Source organism: Caloenas nicobarica, chromosome 3, assembly GCF_036013445.1.
Source record: "Caloenas nicobarica isolate bCalNic1 chromosome 3, bCalNic1.hap1, whole genome shotgun sequence".
NCBI lineage: Eukaryota > Metazoa > Chordata > Aves > Columbiformes > Columbidae > Caloenas > Caloenas nicobarica.
The window spans coordinates 20,640,603-20,657,877 of NC_088247.1; the positions used below are offsets into that span (position 1 = coordinate 20,640,603).

Here is a 17,275-nt window from a genome sequence, read left to right on the forward strand (position 1 = left end):
TAAGCTGATTCCTTTTAAGCAAAAAGGCATCCTGTAACAATGAATTACAGCTAAATTCTGCCAGAACACAGCTGTTCTTTATCTGAGTAATTTCATTTGCATTCACTTTGCACAACATTTCACATGTTGGCTGGTGTGAAGACAGAGATGAACAGTAGAGATTGCACCCAACACTACTCCACACACCGTAACTGGAAACACTTTTGCTTCCATTGCAGTCTGATATTTGCCCCTAACTGGTGAAGATTTTAAACTGCTACACCAGCTCCCACAATATATACAGTACCAATTTACCAAGCCAGACAGTGTATCATAGCTCTGTGTATAATAGATTAATTCCAATTTTAATAAAGGACACATGTTTGTACATATGCCTCATTTACCATGTAGTAACACCACCATTGTGCTGCCTTTCTTTTCTGTCCTTTTTCTTTTCTGTTCTTTTCTGTTGGTATGATGAATGCTTACCCTCAGCTGGACTCTTCCCAACTCTCAGGGAGAGATTATTTTTCAGGTATATCTGTGGTGTCCTTTCCATTCTTCTGTTCTGTTACATTTATTAGCCTTTTTACTTCAGCTACTTTTTTTATCTTTAACAATAAAGGGTTTTTGTCACGATGATAAAGACTCGTATTTATTATTTATTTTGTGATACAAACTTTTAACTGTTCTCAAAGTGACAGCAACACAAGCTTATGATCTTTCATAATAAAGATCCTAAGGAATTACTTGATAGCTATCTTCTAAATATCTAGGTCAGTTTTCCAGAGAATGGAAAACAAATAGCAAATGATTAAATAATATATTTTCTCCATACAAGTGATGTTAGTTTCAAAAGGAAGAGTCTTTCTTTAAGCATTCACTTGAAGTTTCCAAAAGGATAGAAAGCATTAATTATTAGCTTTTTTAAAAAGTAATTTTGGACTAAAATACCACACCAGCAATGTTAGAGCAGGCACTGAGTAAACAGTTAAGTTAGTAGTTATCTAGATATTTATTCCTTGGGTTTAAAAAAAAAACTTTTAGACTTTAAAGCAGACTGTTACCAAGAGGTTTGCTAAAATAACATTCTTCTCTGTCCTTGTTAGCATCTGAATTATAAAGAAAAAGTCGTAGCAGTCTCATCAGGGATTTAAACAGTACTTTCAGCCATTGTTTCTATTTTTTTTGAATCAACAAAACAACTAATCTTGCTATTTTTCTTCCCTATTTGCCTACCTTACTTCATTCTGATAAAGTCCAGCTAAGACACAGCTTGTGAAGCTGGACAACTGGGTATCCAGGATCAAAAGGTTTTCTGTTATTCTAATTCTATTAGACTTACAGAAACCTCTGAGGAGTCTTCTTCCAACCAAGATGCCAGGAGCCTACATGAGAAACCTATTTGCCCAACCACTGACCAAGTCAGAGACAATTCAGTTCTGTGAGAACTGATTTTGATAAAAAGTCAGATGTGATTCTTTTCTTTTTCTTTCTTTGCAAGTGGAATTAGCAGGAAAAAAATACACAAATATAATACAAAAAGAAAAAAAAAAACAAACAACTTGCATATGAAAATAGCAGAGGCATAAAACTGTGGGCTGACACCAGGAGAAAGATGATAGCAATATACAGCAGAAAAACAAAGAATATTAAGGGCGTAAGACACTGTATGTAAGAAACTCATTTTAGCATGCGGAATGACAAAACGTTAAAGCAAAATCATTCCTTAATGAAGCATGACGCATAAAAATGAATGCCTCCCATTTTCTCCTTTAACTGAAAAAAAATCCCTCCCTGTCTTTAATAAAACTAATTCCTTTCTGTGAGTATTGTTAAACTTGAAATCTGTGGGGAAAAAAAAAAACAACCAAACCTCATGTTAAAAATACTTAGTGAAAAATGTCTATTTATTTTCAATACACCATTTCTATCAATACCTTCATGCTTGGCTTCTACGAGCACACACCGATTCTGATGCACACATACATTCCCCCTTTTTCTGTGAATCTGAACACCCCAAACATAACACTATGTCATGAAACCTTGCTTAGAATGCTCAGATTTACCAAGTCTGAAGTTCTGAAATACATCTTGGAAGAAAGATCGCATGTTTAATCACATAAATATAAAATATGTAAGTATTATATATAGTTATGCATAAAATATTTTTATAAATGTAATAAAACACTGGGAAATATTGTTTCCCACAATGGTTCCACTTCCAGATGGATTTTTACAGATATTTAAAAGCCATCTCGTCTACTGTGAAAAATGTGAAAACTAAGGAAAAGAAACAGTTGCCTTTGTATTAATTATTTTATACACATATTGAATTTTACAAACCATGATCTTCCCTCTCATTACATCCAAGTCCAAGATAGCAAGAACTAGCAAAATGGGCTGAAATGCCAATAAATTACAAAAAGCCAGCCCCACAATTTCTCATCAAAGGTGAAGCTTTCTGAGTGGTAAAAAGTAGCACCTAAATGAATGGTAGATGGCAAAATATGAAACAAGAATAGATCTAGATGATAGTAGTAAATGGTAGCTTATATTGAGAGCCTTTCATCCTTGGAAATAATCTCTATTGCTGAAAGTCCAACCCACAACAGCAGCACTAGCGATCACTGATGTCTCTGCTGGTCCCCACCGTAGCATTCAGAATGGACGGGACTGGCAGAGCTAATTAATTACGCACGGCTGCAAATCCTTGGGATCATCCGACCTGGCAGCAGAAGGGAGGCAGGGAGTGAATGCTCCCCATTAATGCTGTCCCACAAAACTGACTGGAGAACAAAGTATTACCAAAAGTAGACACGGAACTTGCTTTTTCAATATTTTTCCATTCACATATCCCATCTAAGAAGAAAAATTACTTGAGAATCCCAAGATATTTTTCCCCTTCTATGTGTTTGATGTGACTACAGAAAGAAGGCAAACAACTTATTTCTATTTCTGTTGCAAATGATCTAGTTTGATGAACGGCCATGTCTGAAGTAAAGATTAACTATTATTACTTGAGAAAGAAGAAGTATAAAAAGAAGGGGAATAATTCAGTAAGACAACGTGATTGTTTATGACTACTATAGAATTGACTTTCAGGTTACAATTTTCTATTAGTATTTTGAATCATATAGCACAGGGATGAAAATTATTTTCTTGAACCACTTGTAAAGTAAAGCATTTATCTCTTTGGAATTTATTCTGTGTAGCTGCAAATGTAAAATTTCAGAATCATCAAAAATGGTGCTAGAGAACTACCAGCTATTTCAGCCTGATTTCAAATTGTGGTGTTGAGATCCTTTATACTAGCAATTTATACACTGTAAAAAAAGACAGTGTTCATATTACACTTGATTGGCCTTTATATTAAATGCTAGTGTTACGAAATTTTTATTTACTTCAAAGTATAATATTGAAAAAGCCAATATTGCCATAAAGCCATGGTTTAGTCCATTTTTCTCACTAGAGTTTGACAACAGAAGCCCACAACAATTGAAGATAACACTTTCAGGCAGGGACATCTTGGGGAGATATTGCAAGGGACAAAGGAAAACAACAGATCAGAGAATTGAAATTGAGGTTTCAGAGTCTTCAGTGAGAAAATTTAAGTAAAATAAGGAAATAACTTTAGAAATGTTTTCCAGGAAGGGTCCGCTTGGCAGGACCCTCCACACTACCTGTCAACAGTATGAGGTGGGAGAAATCCCTCCTGAAAGGATTTAATACCTAGAGCCACATAATACTTTGCAACTCAAATCTAAATTAACATCTGAATTATACTTGAAATTTCCTTACTTTTACACATCAACGCTACTGCTATAACCTGGAAAAACTGCCTCCATTTGACATACACCCAAGAGTCACCCCTCTCCATGTTGACCCACTGTGTAATCGTTACTGGTCATGAAATACAGCCAAGGAACTTCAGCTCATTTTGTACGCAGTAGCTTCATATCCCAGTTCTGCCTCCTCTTCAGGGACTCTCCAGAATTTTTTTCAAAATCCAGCTCCTCAAGTATTAGCAGAGCTTGTCTTCCTGTCCTGTCTTCCACAAGGAAATACTATTTAGGGTACCCGTAAGGTGCAGGAGTAAAATGCATCAAAATCAAGCCAAATCTTGGTATTAAAAGGAAGAGGCAGACCTGGTGGGTTGTTTGGGCTGGTTTTTGTACTGCACAAAATATTGATTATTTTTCTATGAAAGTTTATACACAAAGCTTTTAAATACCATTGAGTCTAGAGCAATCATGTTATATGCATAGACACCATATAGTGCAGTCGTATCATATTTTACTATGACTTTTGCAACCAGAATTTGCATGCAACTTATCAGCACTACTAGCCATGCTTGCAGTTAAAGGCTGCAGTTTTTCAAGCTTCTCAGTGAAGTACAAAGTATATGCAATCTGATGACTTTTGACTGAGACATATTTATTTCAGCAAATCAACCAGCAATGAACATGAATTGAAATTCACTGAGTGACCTCCCTCTAGTTGCCAAACAATGCAACCTTTTTGGAACATTTTTAAGAGCAAGTCGTGTTCCACAGAGTTTCATGGACAAGTTTTGAAACCAATACTTTTCTAACTACTAAAAGTTATTTCAAATTATTTTTGTGTGATACTAAACAATTTATAAAAATATTTACTATAGCATGAATGAAACATTTTTCTGCTATATAGGCAGACTCTCTCTGAAATACAGATGTCTAGAGGGATACCTACTATATATGTTTTTGGCTCCTAATTCTTAGCAGAGTATCACAAACTCACTTGCTGTTCCCTAGTGCCAGATTTTATGTTTACATGGCATGTGCAATATGGCATGCAAACAGAAAGGCTCCTCTTGGCCATTTCTGAGGAGGCTGCCATGAATTGTTCACTCTAACAAATACCAGCACAGTTCACAAAATTTATGTAACTTAGTAAAAATTGGGATACCTACACTTAGTTTTAAGAGGAACACTGTTTATAATAGGAAATAAAATACCCTGTAAGGGGATGCCCATAACCTAGACATCACTGCTGTACTGCTTATGCAAAATGCCACCAGTTTTTCTAGTGACATTATTAAATGGTGATACAGAAGATTCCTCTATAGCTTAAGGGCACCACATGTTTTGAAAAAGCAGCATAACTGAATTTTGTGGAATAAAAAGCAACACATACAGGCTGGCACTGATGAAGCCCCATCTGTGCCTGAAAGAGAATTAAAGTGAAATAAGTGCCTGTCAAGTGTTCTCTCAGGCAGTTCCATGCCCTTGAACAGACTTTCTTTCAACACACGCTACACGAATGAAGAAAATACTTAAAATACTTAAAATACTTTCAATGAGAAATACTTTTTTTTTTGTTTTTCCTTCATTTAATGACCTGACAATATTCGGTGGAAGAATGCTATAATCTCAGTATTTATAGACATTTTCTCTCCTGTTAAGGTTACATATGTCAGAATAAAGCACATAAAGCATAGGCCAAAAAAAAGTTTTCATATGCAAGAACGTAAGTATGCACAAAAAACCCAACAACTGATCATTACATGTATTTCTATTACCCGATAAAACCTCTTGCACTCCAGTACCATAAACTGATCTCTGCAGAAGACATTAAAGTGCACAGTCGAAAGCACAGAGATATAGAAGCACTTACATTTGCACTGTGATCACTTCCACTAACACAGACGACATCTTGTTTTTGAATTGTTAATACCTCTTTTGTAAGCTTCAGTCGGATGTCATAAGCATTTTCAGATACTTCATCATACAGCAATGCAATACCAGTTTTAGTCTGTGAAAGCAAGGCACAGAAATAAAAATTTAATAAAATGAACACTTACTGATAAATATCAACCTCTATCCCATCCAATACATAAAATGCATGTAAATGAGCGTTGTTTACAGAAAGTGGAAAACTAGTCAGCTTTTCAGTCTTCAAATGGATTAGACACAAAAAGCCTCTTCTATACTGTAAAATACAGGCTAAAGGGTCTTTGAAGTAGACAATAACATGTAAAAAAAATTCTCCAATGTACTGTTCCACCAAGGAGTATTGCCACTGAATGATGCCCTGTTTGTTTTCAATTGTACAACTTATTATGAAACTGTATTAGAAGCAGATAGGTATGTATGAGTGTACATGATTCTGTGGTTCTGTGATTTTCCAGTTTCAGCAAGAAGAAGGGAAGTGCAATGTTGCTCCTGACTTAGAGGCGTTCCTTCCACTGTGTCAGAAAAAGTCCTCTATCCTTTATAAACATTGCCTTTGAGACAGAGAGTTTTATTACAGTACAAAACTATGTTTTCATATTATAAAACACACAAATAAGTGGAGGTGTTACAGAATTTCTAATTGTTTAGGTCAAGATGGACATACATTTCTGAAGTTACATCACCACTGGACTAGTAACTAGTAAACTCTATAGGATAGTCAAGTATTTGGTATAAACAATGTTTTTTCTCCATGAGCAGTAGAAAGTAAATTCTATTTTAATTTTTGGTTTATTTACTTACATGCAAATTTCCCACTAATATTCAGTCAGATATTTCCTTAAACAAAAACTGTGGAATTAGGACTGCTTATAGCTATTTGTTAAAATAAGCAGACTAATGCAATTTCAGAGCTTTACAGTTGTTGCATAGAAGAGGAAATGCAAAACACCTGTTCTGAAATGGATGATCAGAAATATTTGTTTATTAAATTACAATGTATATAACAGCACCATCACAACACTGTACTCGCCTCCATGCAAGTGAAGAATAATCAAGCATAAATTAGGGTTTAGCTGCAGCATTTGTTTTTAAAAGGCAATTTAAAATCAAGTTTTTCATCTGTGTTACATTAAATAGTAGACTGTGTAAAATACAGATTAATGGAATTAAAGAAGAAAGCTGTTGTGCATTGAATAAGCGCTTGAGGGTTTTTAACATAAAATAAACATAGAACATTATCTTCATAATAATACTTTCATTTCTATAAAACTGGAGAGAAAGGTCTATGGTGACTGCCAATAAAACCTTTTGGTCTTTAACAGCAGGATCAGTTTAAGCTTAAGGCACTTAAATTTAGACGTGGTGCAGCTCTACGCAGTAACCGAGTGTCAAAGGCTCCCTTATAGTAGAGATGGAAAATGCAGCCTAGAGAGCAATTCAGTTTACCCTGAAGTGTATACACAGCAGTTGCACAGCTGAATTGCTCATGCGGTTCTCCTGTCCCTGGGCTCCAAGCCATTGTCCCCACGTAGGCCACTGCTGCTACTTAAGACACTTCAAGCTATTTAAGACCTTCACACACGTCAGGCTGACACAGGATTTTAGGACACCCAGGTCTTCCTCTAGCTGGAGATGAGACCAAATTTCCATGACTACAATGGGATATAGACACGGGCCACACCAGCAGACATCCCCATGTGGGTATCTTCAGCTTGAAATGGATCTTGCAGGTTTATAGTGTAGAAATCCACATCCAGAACAGACGTTTAGATACTGTCAAGCCAGTGGTGAGCAACAAACACCTCTGAAGCATGACTTACCTCATCTCTTTTATACATCCATCTAAACAGGAACAAATTGCACCATAGCTCTCTAATTTGACTTAAAAAGAAATAAATATAAATAACAACTCAGAGACAAGCATCTAATTCTGGACAGATAAATCTTGTCCTTAATGTTTGCTGGGAATGCCTAAAGGAAACAAATTTCAGTGAGGGTGCGAAGCCTAAACCACTCTCACTTTTTTGGAAATCAACATTTCTTCATTTTCCCAAAGTTTTGAAATGTTTTAAATTTCCAGCATGTGTGGATGTTTTATCAATACATTTTTGTGAATGACAACATATGAAAACGGAGCCAACATCATCTGCTTAAAAGTCATGGCTGCAGAACAGCAAGTATTTGCAAGCAGTAGAAGAACTGCCTTGAAAAACCTGTGTCCCCACATTTTGCTGCTGTGGGAGGTTGTGCGTCGCCACCCCACCCGCACAGACAACCGCTGGTACTTGTGCTGACGTACCAGAGCTCCACAGAAACACCAGGAGAACCCAGCTCTGGAGAGCTCTTTGTGCAGCCTAAACCCGGAACATTTCTCTGGCTAATAATCATTACATACGTTTAGAAGTGATACAATGAAATAACCTGAACTTTCATTTGTAACTGATGATCAGGTAATGAATGAAATATGTAGAGCGACCAATTAAATAGCTTATAATTTTCCATCAGACTACTTAAACTGAAAGTCTCACTGAAGCTCATCTATTCCTATTAAAATCCAGTCCCTACCTCGCACTCCATCTAGCTCCTGATGTGATCCAAGATGACGTGCAGCAATACCGTATTTGCTTTCAGAATCAATAAGATTAATCTAGATTTCTCTCAGCCTTTCAAGTTGGCTTTTTTTAGGTCATTATAAATGGCCTTGAATCAGAGTTCAGCACATTCCTTTGTTCTCTCTTTGTGTTAAAGAGATGGCATACATAACTCTAGAGGGCAAATCCCAGTCCAGACAAAGTGCTTCTTCAAACAAGGATCTTTTAATGAGAACTTAGTCTTTGCATGTACACATATATCCAGCATTTTAACTATGCTTCGTTCATCTTGATTTCTCATTGAAAAACTGTCTATACAGTAGATGTTCTAATAACTGGTATCAGAAAGTGATGACTTAAAAGTGGAAATAACTCCCCAAAATGATGTAGTAATGTTAAAGATCATATACCAAATTTACATGTGTTCTGTAATTTAAAAAATGTGGAAAGTATGTAAGGAGTTGAATCTCAATAGGATTTAAGTGCTCACAGTGAGAAGCAGGGGAACATAAACAAACTCACTTGGGCAAGTGAGGAAATTAAATGTTGATTTTCATATTTCTAGACCCTGGCCTCAGAAGTGGGGGGTGTGTGCATGTGCACATCCATGTACATGGTGGGAAGAAGAGAAAAGGAGACCAGTACCACAAGCATCACAGTAGCCATGAATTTTAAGAAAGCTTAGTCATTGCTCTGTTTTTAAAGAAAAAACACTGAAACCTACTTTATCAAGCAAGCTCAAAAGCTGTCAATACCACAGAGAAGAAAACATCACTCTCTAGAGGAAGCTAGAATTGCAGATGAATCTTTTTATCAGTTTTATTGTTGACTACTTATGTAGGTCCCTAGTCATTGTATTTGCTTTAAAGTACTCCCTGTTCAGCATAATGTGTTTGGGACCCTACTCAAAACACGATAACTCTTTCAATGCACGTTATCTGCAGCCTAAAGCTCACAGCTGCAACTTCTGTTTCAAAGTAGGCATCTCTAAGCCAAACTTCAGTCTTACAGGCATAAAATACTCGTCTCCACTGCTGTAAGTTTTATTTTGAAAAAGTTTGCAAAAAAATGAGGCAGATTTTGAAAGTGGTGTCAAGGTACCAGGTTTCCCATAGAAACTCTTCACTTGTTTACTTCCATTTATTCCTCAAATGCATTAGAGCAATATTTGTCAGGTTTTTCATGCTAGTAACTGTTTGAAGAGAGGCAGAAAATGTTCAAGAGTCTTACACAGACAAGCAGAAAATTCAGAGGAGATTCATAATAATACATTTGTATGCATTCAGAGCAGATGTCAGAGTATACGCAGTGCAGCGGTACTTTCATTTAAACTGAAATTCTTGGTAACTCCAAACATCTCTCTTATTCCCTCTGCCTATTTTAGCAACTGTGATCACTACTGTTGCCAACTAAATGGAGTATTAGTGTCTTAGACCCTTACAAAAATGGAGCATCTGCAGCTTCCCCTACTTTAGATAAAAACTCCACTGCATTAAGTTACATTGGTCCTCCAACAGAAATCACCATTTGCTGATCATCATCCTTAATAAATATATCCATAGCTTCAATGGCATGGCAGTACAATTTTTAACTGCTAAAATTCATTTCTATATGACCTTCCTGAATTTTTAAATAAAATTCTTTAAGCGCTATTTTTGATTTTTTTTTCCAACTGAAATTCCACATTATATTTCCAGACAAATATTTTATCAGCAATGTTTACACCTCAGAGATCTAGTGACAAAATTCTCTAATCCAATTTCACCTTTTTTTCATGAAAACAATTCCATTGAAATTCCCTATCTGTGGTATATGGATGGATGGAACACTTGCTAAAGCCATGAGAATTGGAGTCACTGATTTTTATCTTCCATCACTTCAGATTAGGCAGAAAGAACTTCAGGTGGCCCCACGCAGCCAGTGCCCTGACCACTAACTTACAGCAGGCTCTCTCAAAACTGGTATGATATGTTTTCTATGACAGATTTCCTCCTGCAATTAAAAGACAGCGACATTTTCTCAGTGAAGGACAGAATTCAAATTTAAATAGCCTTGAGTAACATTAAAAAAATATCTATTTAAAAAATGGAATGAAGTGTAACGAAAATAAAATGAAAGTGCGAGGTGCTACACCCTAGGAAGAACAGTCACTTGCATGGAAAAAGAAAAGCTTTTCTTCACCATTTATTAAGGAAAGGGAACAAGCAGATAGCAGTGAGGATTGACAGACAAATATTGGCATCGATATCTTGTTGTCACAATAAAAGTAAATGGGTATTTTGACTGTTCTCCTTCAAATTCTTTCCTACTGATGTGCTTTTTCTCACTCTCACAAGACAGTGCCCAAAAGGAAACATGGTTCTGCAGCTGAGTAGTACAGAAGGTTACTTAAATACTGGTGAATGTGAGGGAGGAATAATGTCATGTCCATGAAGTAATCCATCACCAGTGTTGCATTTAATACATCCCAGTATATTGTTTCCTTTTATACAGTATTATATCAGTGCTGATCCACAGCTACACTGCATGGAAGGGGCAATAAACTGAAAAGCATTCCGACACATACAAAAAAAAATTAAAAGTGATCAGAGATTTGGAAAATAGGGCCTATAAGTAACTCTGCAGGAATTTGGGTTGTTTACTTTGAAGACAGGATACAAGAGGACATAATGACAGTTTTAAGTACTTCAAAATCTATTGCAAAGACACATGGAACAATCTGGTAAGAAAATAATTCAGAAATCTCCTCCTTTTAACATACTCCAGCTACAAGGGAAATGAAGTCCTTGAACAGATTGCTGGGACAGATTACAGACATCCATCGCTAAGGGGTTCTGAGAGAAAACTGAACAAACATCTGCCCAAATGGTACAGGTAATAATCCTCTAACAGCACAAAATCCCAGAAAAGACAATTTCTTTCAGATTTATGTGTCTCTGATGCCAGTATTCAGAATTATGTGACTTGTTGCACATGACCGAACCTCTGCATCCAGGAGAAAGCCTGACTGGCTTTAGGACACCTGCACTGAACAACTGGGAACTGCCAACTATTAAGAACTGAAGACATTTATCATTTAGGGGTATTAACAACTGATGAAGTGGCATTTACAATAAAATTTGTTAATAATCATAATTTCTATAGCACTTAAGCTAAAGGAGGACTGTACCCTAAGAAGAACTGTACCTTTGTCTTTCATGATGAGAAGATAATTCCAGGCTTAATGGGCCTTGAATGAGAAAACAAATACAGGCTTTTCAATGGACCAACATGGGACAAATGGATAAGGACAGCAGATATGTGGAGATAGCAGTAACACAGCTGTAGAATGCAGAAAGTTAATTACTCCATTAGCATCATAAGCACAAAAAAGAACCATTCAGTAAAACTAAAAGCAAATACAAGACAGAGATTAACTGTACCTTTCTGAAATTAGTTATACAGAGCTCCCTTGCAGAGCATGTTTTTCCTGTAAATACACATGGAGTTGCCCTTTTTCTCAGCTTTAGCATACTACAGCTTTTACACCTACTGACACTGTTTCACAACCGCTGAGACAAAAATTCTTAACTTTAATACTCTTTCCTTTAAGAAATTCTGATTATAATGACAAGTAAGCCCTTAAACAGACTATTTGGATAGGTCACGTTTCCTCAGTACTAGGAATAAGAATCATCTGTAAAAAAATCTGTCCCGTATCTCAGAGTAATTAAGGATTTCTGTAGATCAGGAGAGAAAACATCATTTTACCATCACAGGTAGGAATGGACCTTGACAGGTTTGAAGCCCAACCTCAAAGCAAGGCAATTATGCAATCAGCCCAGGCTGAAAGCCTCTAAGGATGGAGGCTGCTCAACCTTGCTGGGCAACCTGCTCCACTGTTTGACTTCCTCATGAGGAAACGCTTTTCCTTGTATCCGATTTTGAATTTTGCTTATTGTCTCCTGCCTGCCCATACACCACTGTGAACAGCCCAGCTCTGTTTTCTTGATATCCTCCTGGCTGGCATGGACAAGCTGCTTTTAGGTCCTACTGAAGCCTTCTCCTGGCAGAACAGGCCCAGCTCCATCACAGGGCAAGTGTTCCCAGCTCAAATCAGCTTGGTGGCTCTGCAATGAACTTGCTCCAGGTTGTCAGTGGGCTTTTTTGTGTTGGGGGGAACCTAAACTGTATGCAGTATTCTAGATGCAGTCTAGTGAGCATTGAGTAGAGAGGGATAATGTCTTCCCTTCATCTCCTGGTTGTGCTCCTCCTAACACAGCCCAGGATGCTGCTGACTTCTCTGCTGCCAGAGGTCACTGCTGGCTCAAGTACAACTCACTGCACATCAGGACCCCCAGGGCCTCTGCAGAAGAGCTGCTCTTCAGACAGGCAGGGCCCAGCCTGTACCACTGCCAGGGCCTCTCAGTATTTGACTTCATGATTTCATTAGTTCAGTTCATTCATTCTTGAATTCCCTGACAGTCCATTTCTTAGCCTGCCTGGGTCTCTGTCACTGGTGAACGGACCGCACCCTCCAATATGGTGCCATCAGCAGAATGGATAACCAAGCTCTCTGTGACTTCCTCCAGGCCACTGACAAAGATGTTAAAGAGGACAGGTCACAGGACAGACCCCTGAAGAACACCACTTGCCACAGGAATTCAGGTAGAGGACAACTCATTAACAACTACCCTCAGCCTGAACATCCAAGCAGTTGTCCATCCACCCATCTAGACTGAGGCTATAGCAATCAAGTAGCAAACAGGTATATTTATTTTCTTACGTCAAAATAATAATAAACTCAATAATAATAACGTTAATAATAAAACTAACATTTTTTGTTTGTTTTGAGACATGAATGCATATAGAATGTGGTAATCTAATGTCAGATGTTGATCTAGAAATTATTTGGATGAGATCAGTGCTTTGGATCAGACACCTTTCTACTCTAAAGTACTACTGCCCACCATCACCAGTATCACGTCCATCCAATTTCCATGTACAAAAGGATGCAGTGCTGCCATTACATCCATTAGTTCTGCAGTCCTGCTTAACCCATCTCAGAGCCCAAGGGCCAGGACTATGATGGACACATCCACGGTCATGGTAGGAGCCACAATCCCATGTTACGCCTTTGACATGCACATAGACATGTAGCCCACCACCAGTTCCTTCCATCTCCCTTCCCCACGAGGAGAACTGCAGCAGGGACTGCAGCACCAACACCTCACTGCACCCTTGCAGCTGATGAAACCTGCAGCTGCCTCGGGGCTCCAGCCCTTCAGCTTTCGTCTCTGTCTGAGCAGAAATATTTTAAAGTAGCTTGAAGGGAAATACTTCAAATTAAAGTAAAAACGAGTTAAGCCTGAATTTCATTCTAGTTGAAAAGCAACTGCCAACACTAATTTTTAACAGTGGATTATTTTTGAGATCATAAAATCGACAAAAAAACACCCTTTTAATCTAGAATATTATACAAACAAACCAACTTATTAGCTGCCTAACTTTAAAGATGTATTTGGGACATATGCATCTTCTTTCAGCTCATATTTAAAACAAGCAAACACTCAAGCCAAACTGACCAAAAATTAAGAAAAAAACCCCACAATTGCTTTGTAGCCTCAATGAGTAAGCAGCTAGTGAGACTACTTATCTTTGTTTTACTATTTTTTTAATATGCTTGAGCATTCCAAGACTGACATTAGATTGTACATTTTTATTAGAGCTGTAACCAGATTTCATAATTTCATAATGTTGACAATTGCTGTTCTCAGTGAAGATCACAAATTTCTGACAACTCTTTTTAAAGAGGTGATTCATGTTCACAACAAAGGCATTTATTAATGACAACATTATAGATTAACATTTTGCTACAAACAGTTGTAAATGGTACATTAGCATCACAGGTTTTTAGAAGATTTTAACTGCAGCATGACAATATCACTTCTTAGCAATTCAGAAAAAAAATTCCTAAATTTTTAAGTGGCATATAGAAATCTACAAGCAAGAATATTCGGTCAATGTAACAGAAGTTTGAAAAGATGCTCTCAAAGTTTATTTTATTGCTTACATCATAGCCTGTCCACTAAAGCTCAGTTAAAAGTAGCCTTACGGGTAGATTGTTGGGATTTTCTGTTAATGACATTAGCTTTGCAAGAAAAGTGATTAACAGCTGACTCTCAATCTGTGTGATCTTAATCATTAGAAAGTAAGCAGTAGCAGTAATGTCTTGTTTAATTACTGCAGGCTCAGTGTGTCATGAGCTAATTAGATATGATTGATTATTGTCATCCTCATACACCTCTCAAAACATCAGACACAAATATTTGAATCCTGTAACACATGTCTGGAAAATGAACTTTCAGAATGTCACATTGAATAAAAATTGCCTGCTTAAAAATTCTAATCAATGCTAAATAATAGTGCCACACAGCTGAGTATGTTAGAATACAGATTCTATCCCAGAAAACAGCCAGAGTACCTACTGTTAGAAAAAATGCCTAGTTTTATTTTGATTTAGATAATATCTTTAACTAAATTGCTTGCTTATTACTACATCTCATTTTTCAGGCAACTGGACAGTAGCACGGAATGAAATAGCCTAAGAATGTAAAGATGCTCCTAGACGTATAGCAGGTTAAACAAGAAAGTATAAATTTCACACTTCAAACTACACCACTTAGCAATCAGCAAAAAAGACCACAAGAACATTCTCTTTGGAGATTATTTAAGAAACAGCTAAGAGATTATCAGAAATTTAATGTGATCATTTCTATTACTGGTACAATGCAGCTTACCCTGGTAGGACTTCAGCCAATAAATAAATATTTCTGTTGACATATCAAAAGATAAATGAAGAACTGGGAGTATAATTAAAAAAAAAAAAAGTTGCTCTAGAATAACCAAGTATGGCCAATATAAAGACTACATGGTTTTCTGTAATGGAAAACCAGGTTTTGATTCATCCCACTCTCGCTATCCTTCCCCTTTACACTGATAGAGCTCCACCACATTCCTTCTTTATCAATCTTTTGCACATTTTTTTTTTGCTATTCTATTAGACAGTATTATGTTGTTCTGCCAAACTCAAGTAAGGCCACATCTAAATGTTTAACTTCTGAATTACAGTGTAAATATTTCTAGCTTCTTTCTAAATTCAACATGGTAAGATAAATTCTATGGTTTCATCATCCTAATTTGAATTCTTCAATGGCAAAGAAACCCATATCACCATTATAGAAAGAACTTCTCACACTGTATTGGTTGCTAGTGCTACTGGACATAGTAAGATTTAGGCAAAGATTAATCACAGGAACACACCGGGAATTAAAGTAAGAGTTCCTAAGCACTAAAGTAAGCCTAGGGGAAAGAAAAAAACAAAAAAAGATGACCCACAGCTTCCATAACTTTTACTTACATCTGCATTGTTTTTACAGACCAGTTGCTCAGACAAACTCAGAGGTTGGAAGTGAAAATCATTTTAGCCATGCATTTGGCTGCTACATTTGAAAGAAACGACACACTCCAATTTCATGTTTTATCCAAAGACTTGATGGTATGTTTAAGTTTAACCTCAAACCTTCTAGTTTTGGCTGCAATTCTCAAACATAATCGTGATGATCTGCAACTTTTTAATACTTTCTGTACTTAATGACCAGAACATTCCTGAAGTACATCAAACTGGCTGAAATACGGGGGGCTGAGTACGGGGGAGTAACTTACCAATAAGAAAACCACCATTTCAATTACTGAAATTAATAAAGAAAACCAGAATTTAGAAGCATTATAGAGGAGAAAAGCATAAGCTACATAACAAAATGAAAAATGAAACTGGATTAGATTTCTAAGCCTCTACAAAAAGTAGTGGAATTGGCAGAGAATCACCAAGTAAGACAGGAGCCAAGCGGGATGATGGTTTCTAAAAAGTTACACTTCAGATGGCAATCTCATATTTGAAAGCCAAAATCCAAGCAGCGGCTAGACAGCCATTATTAAGAGGTGGAGAAGAGTCTAATTTATAAACTGACTGCATGTCATGCCATGAAAATAGATGAAACAGTTTATTTTACACCTATATTTCAAAACCAAAATGTCCTATAACAAGAGTGCATTCTGACAAACACCTGCAGTTACATTTTGTTCTTAAGGGAAGTTCCTTAGGAATAATGCCAAGAGAAAAGAATCCAAAAGTGATATGTACATATTCAATTTGTATATAGTTGATTAGTATGTAACAAACTTCACAAAAAGTGGGCTTCTTCAAATGGATACACAAGATTTCAGTCAATTAGTTGCTGAGCTTGCTGGGACATCTCCACAGTTTTTTTGAATTTATTAAAGCATTGTATCAGTTAGTGGGTAAGCACACAAAGATGGGCTAGTCACAATTGAATCTTCTGCAACAAGAAAGCCTTTAAACAAGTAACTGTTATATTAAGCCATGACTAAATGAAAGTCACTTTCATAAACTTTCAGAATCAAGCCTGAACTAAAAAGTAGTATTGAGAATCAACGATAAATAGTTAGATGTTCACAAAATGCAGATGCTGGAAAAATACCTGCAAATATCAGAGATGGAAAATAAAGATCAACTCCAACTAGGAAAAAAAAGTACTAAAGCTTACTGCTGGGGACAAAAAATAAAAAATGAATAAACAGATTCATGATGATAAACAGATATCCTTCAGAAACTGGAAGTTTATTAAAAAAAAAAAAAACAGAAAAGAAACAGGAAATTACTAGAGGTAACTAAAGGTTTTCTAGAATACCCAGTAACCACGGAAAAATCACAGGTAACACAAGTACTGAAATGTATATGTTTTTTCTGAATTAGTCTTCTCCAGGTGAAGATTTCTCAAGAAGAATGTTTATTGTAAACCACTCTTCAAAGACAATAAAAAACATGTAATTGGGGCAGAAAGTGGAGATATATGCTCTACTCTAATTTTAAAAACAATAAATGGTCTGGGATGAATAAATGTTTGTCCAGAGAACAAAAGAAACTCCTCT

At 36.6% G+C, this 17,275-nt stretch overlaps 1 protein-coding gene across 1 annotated transcript in view; it reads right to left on the reverse strand.

Annotated features, from left to right (window-relative positions):
* The window catches only part of SNTG2 (syntrophin gamma 2), a 262,809-nt gene that overhangs the window by 153,326 nt on the left and 92,208 nt on the right, over nucleotides 1-17,275 (reverse strand). Inside the window, exon 2 of the mRNA XM_065632065.1 lies at nucleotides 5,635-5,772. Within this exon, the coding sequence (XP_065488137.1) occupies nucleotides 5,635-5,772 (138 nt within the window). The remainder of the gene's footprint in view (nucleotides 1-5,634; nucleotides 5,773-17,275) is intronic.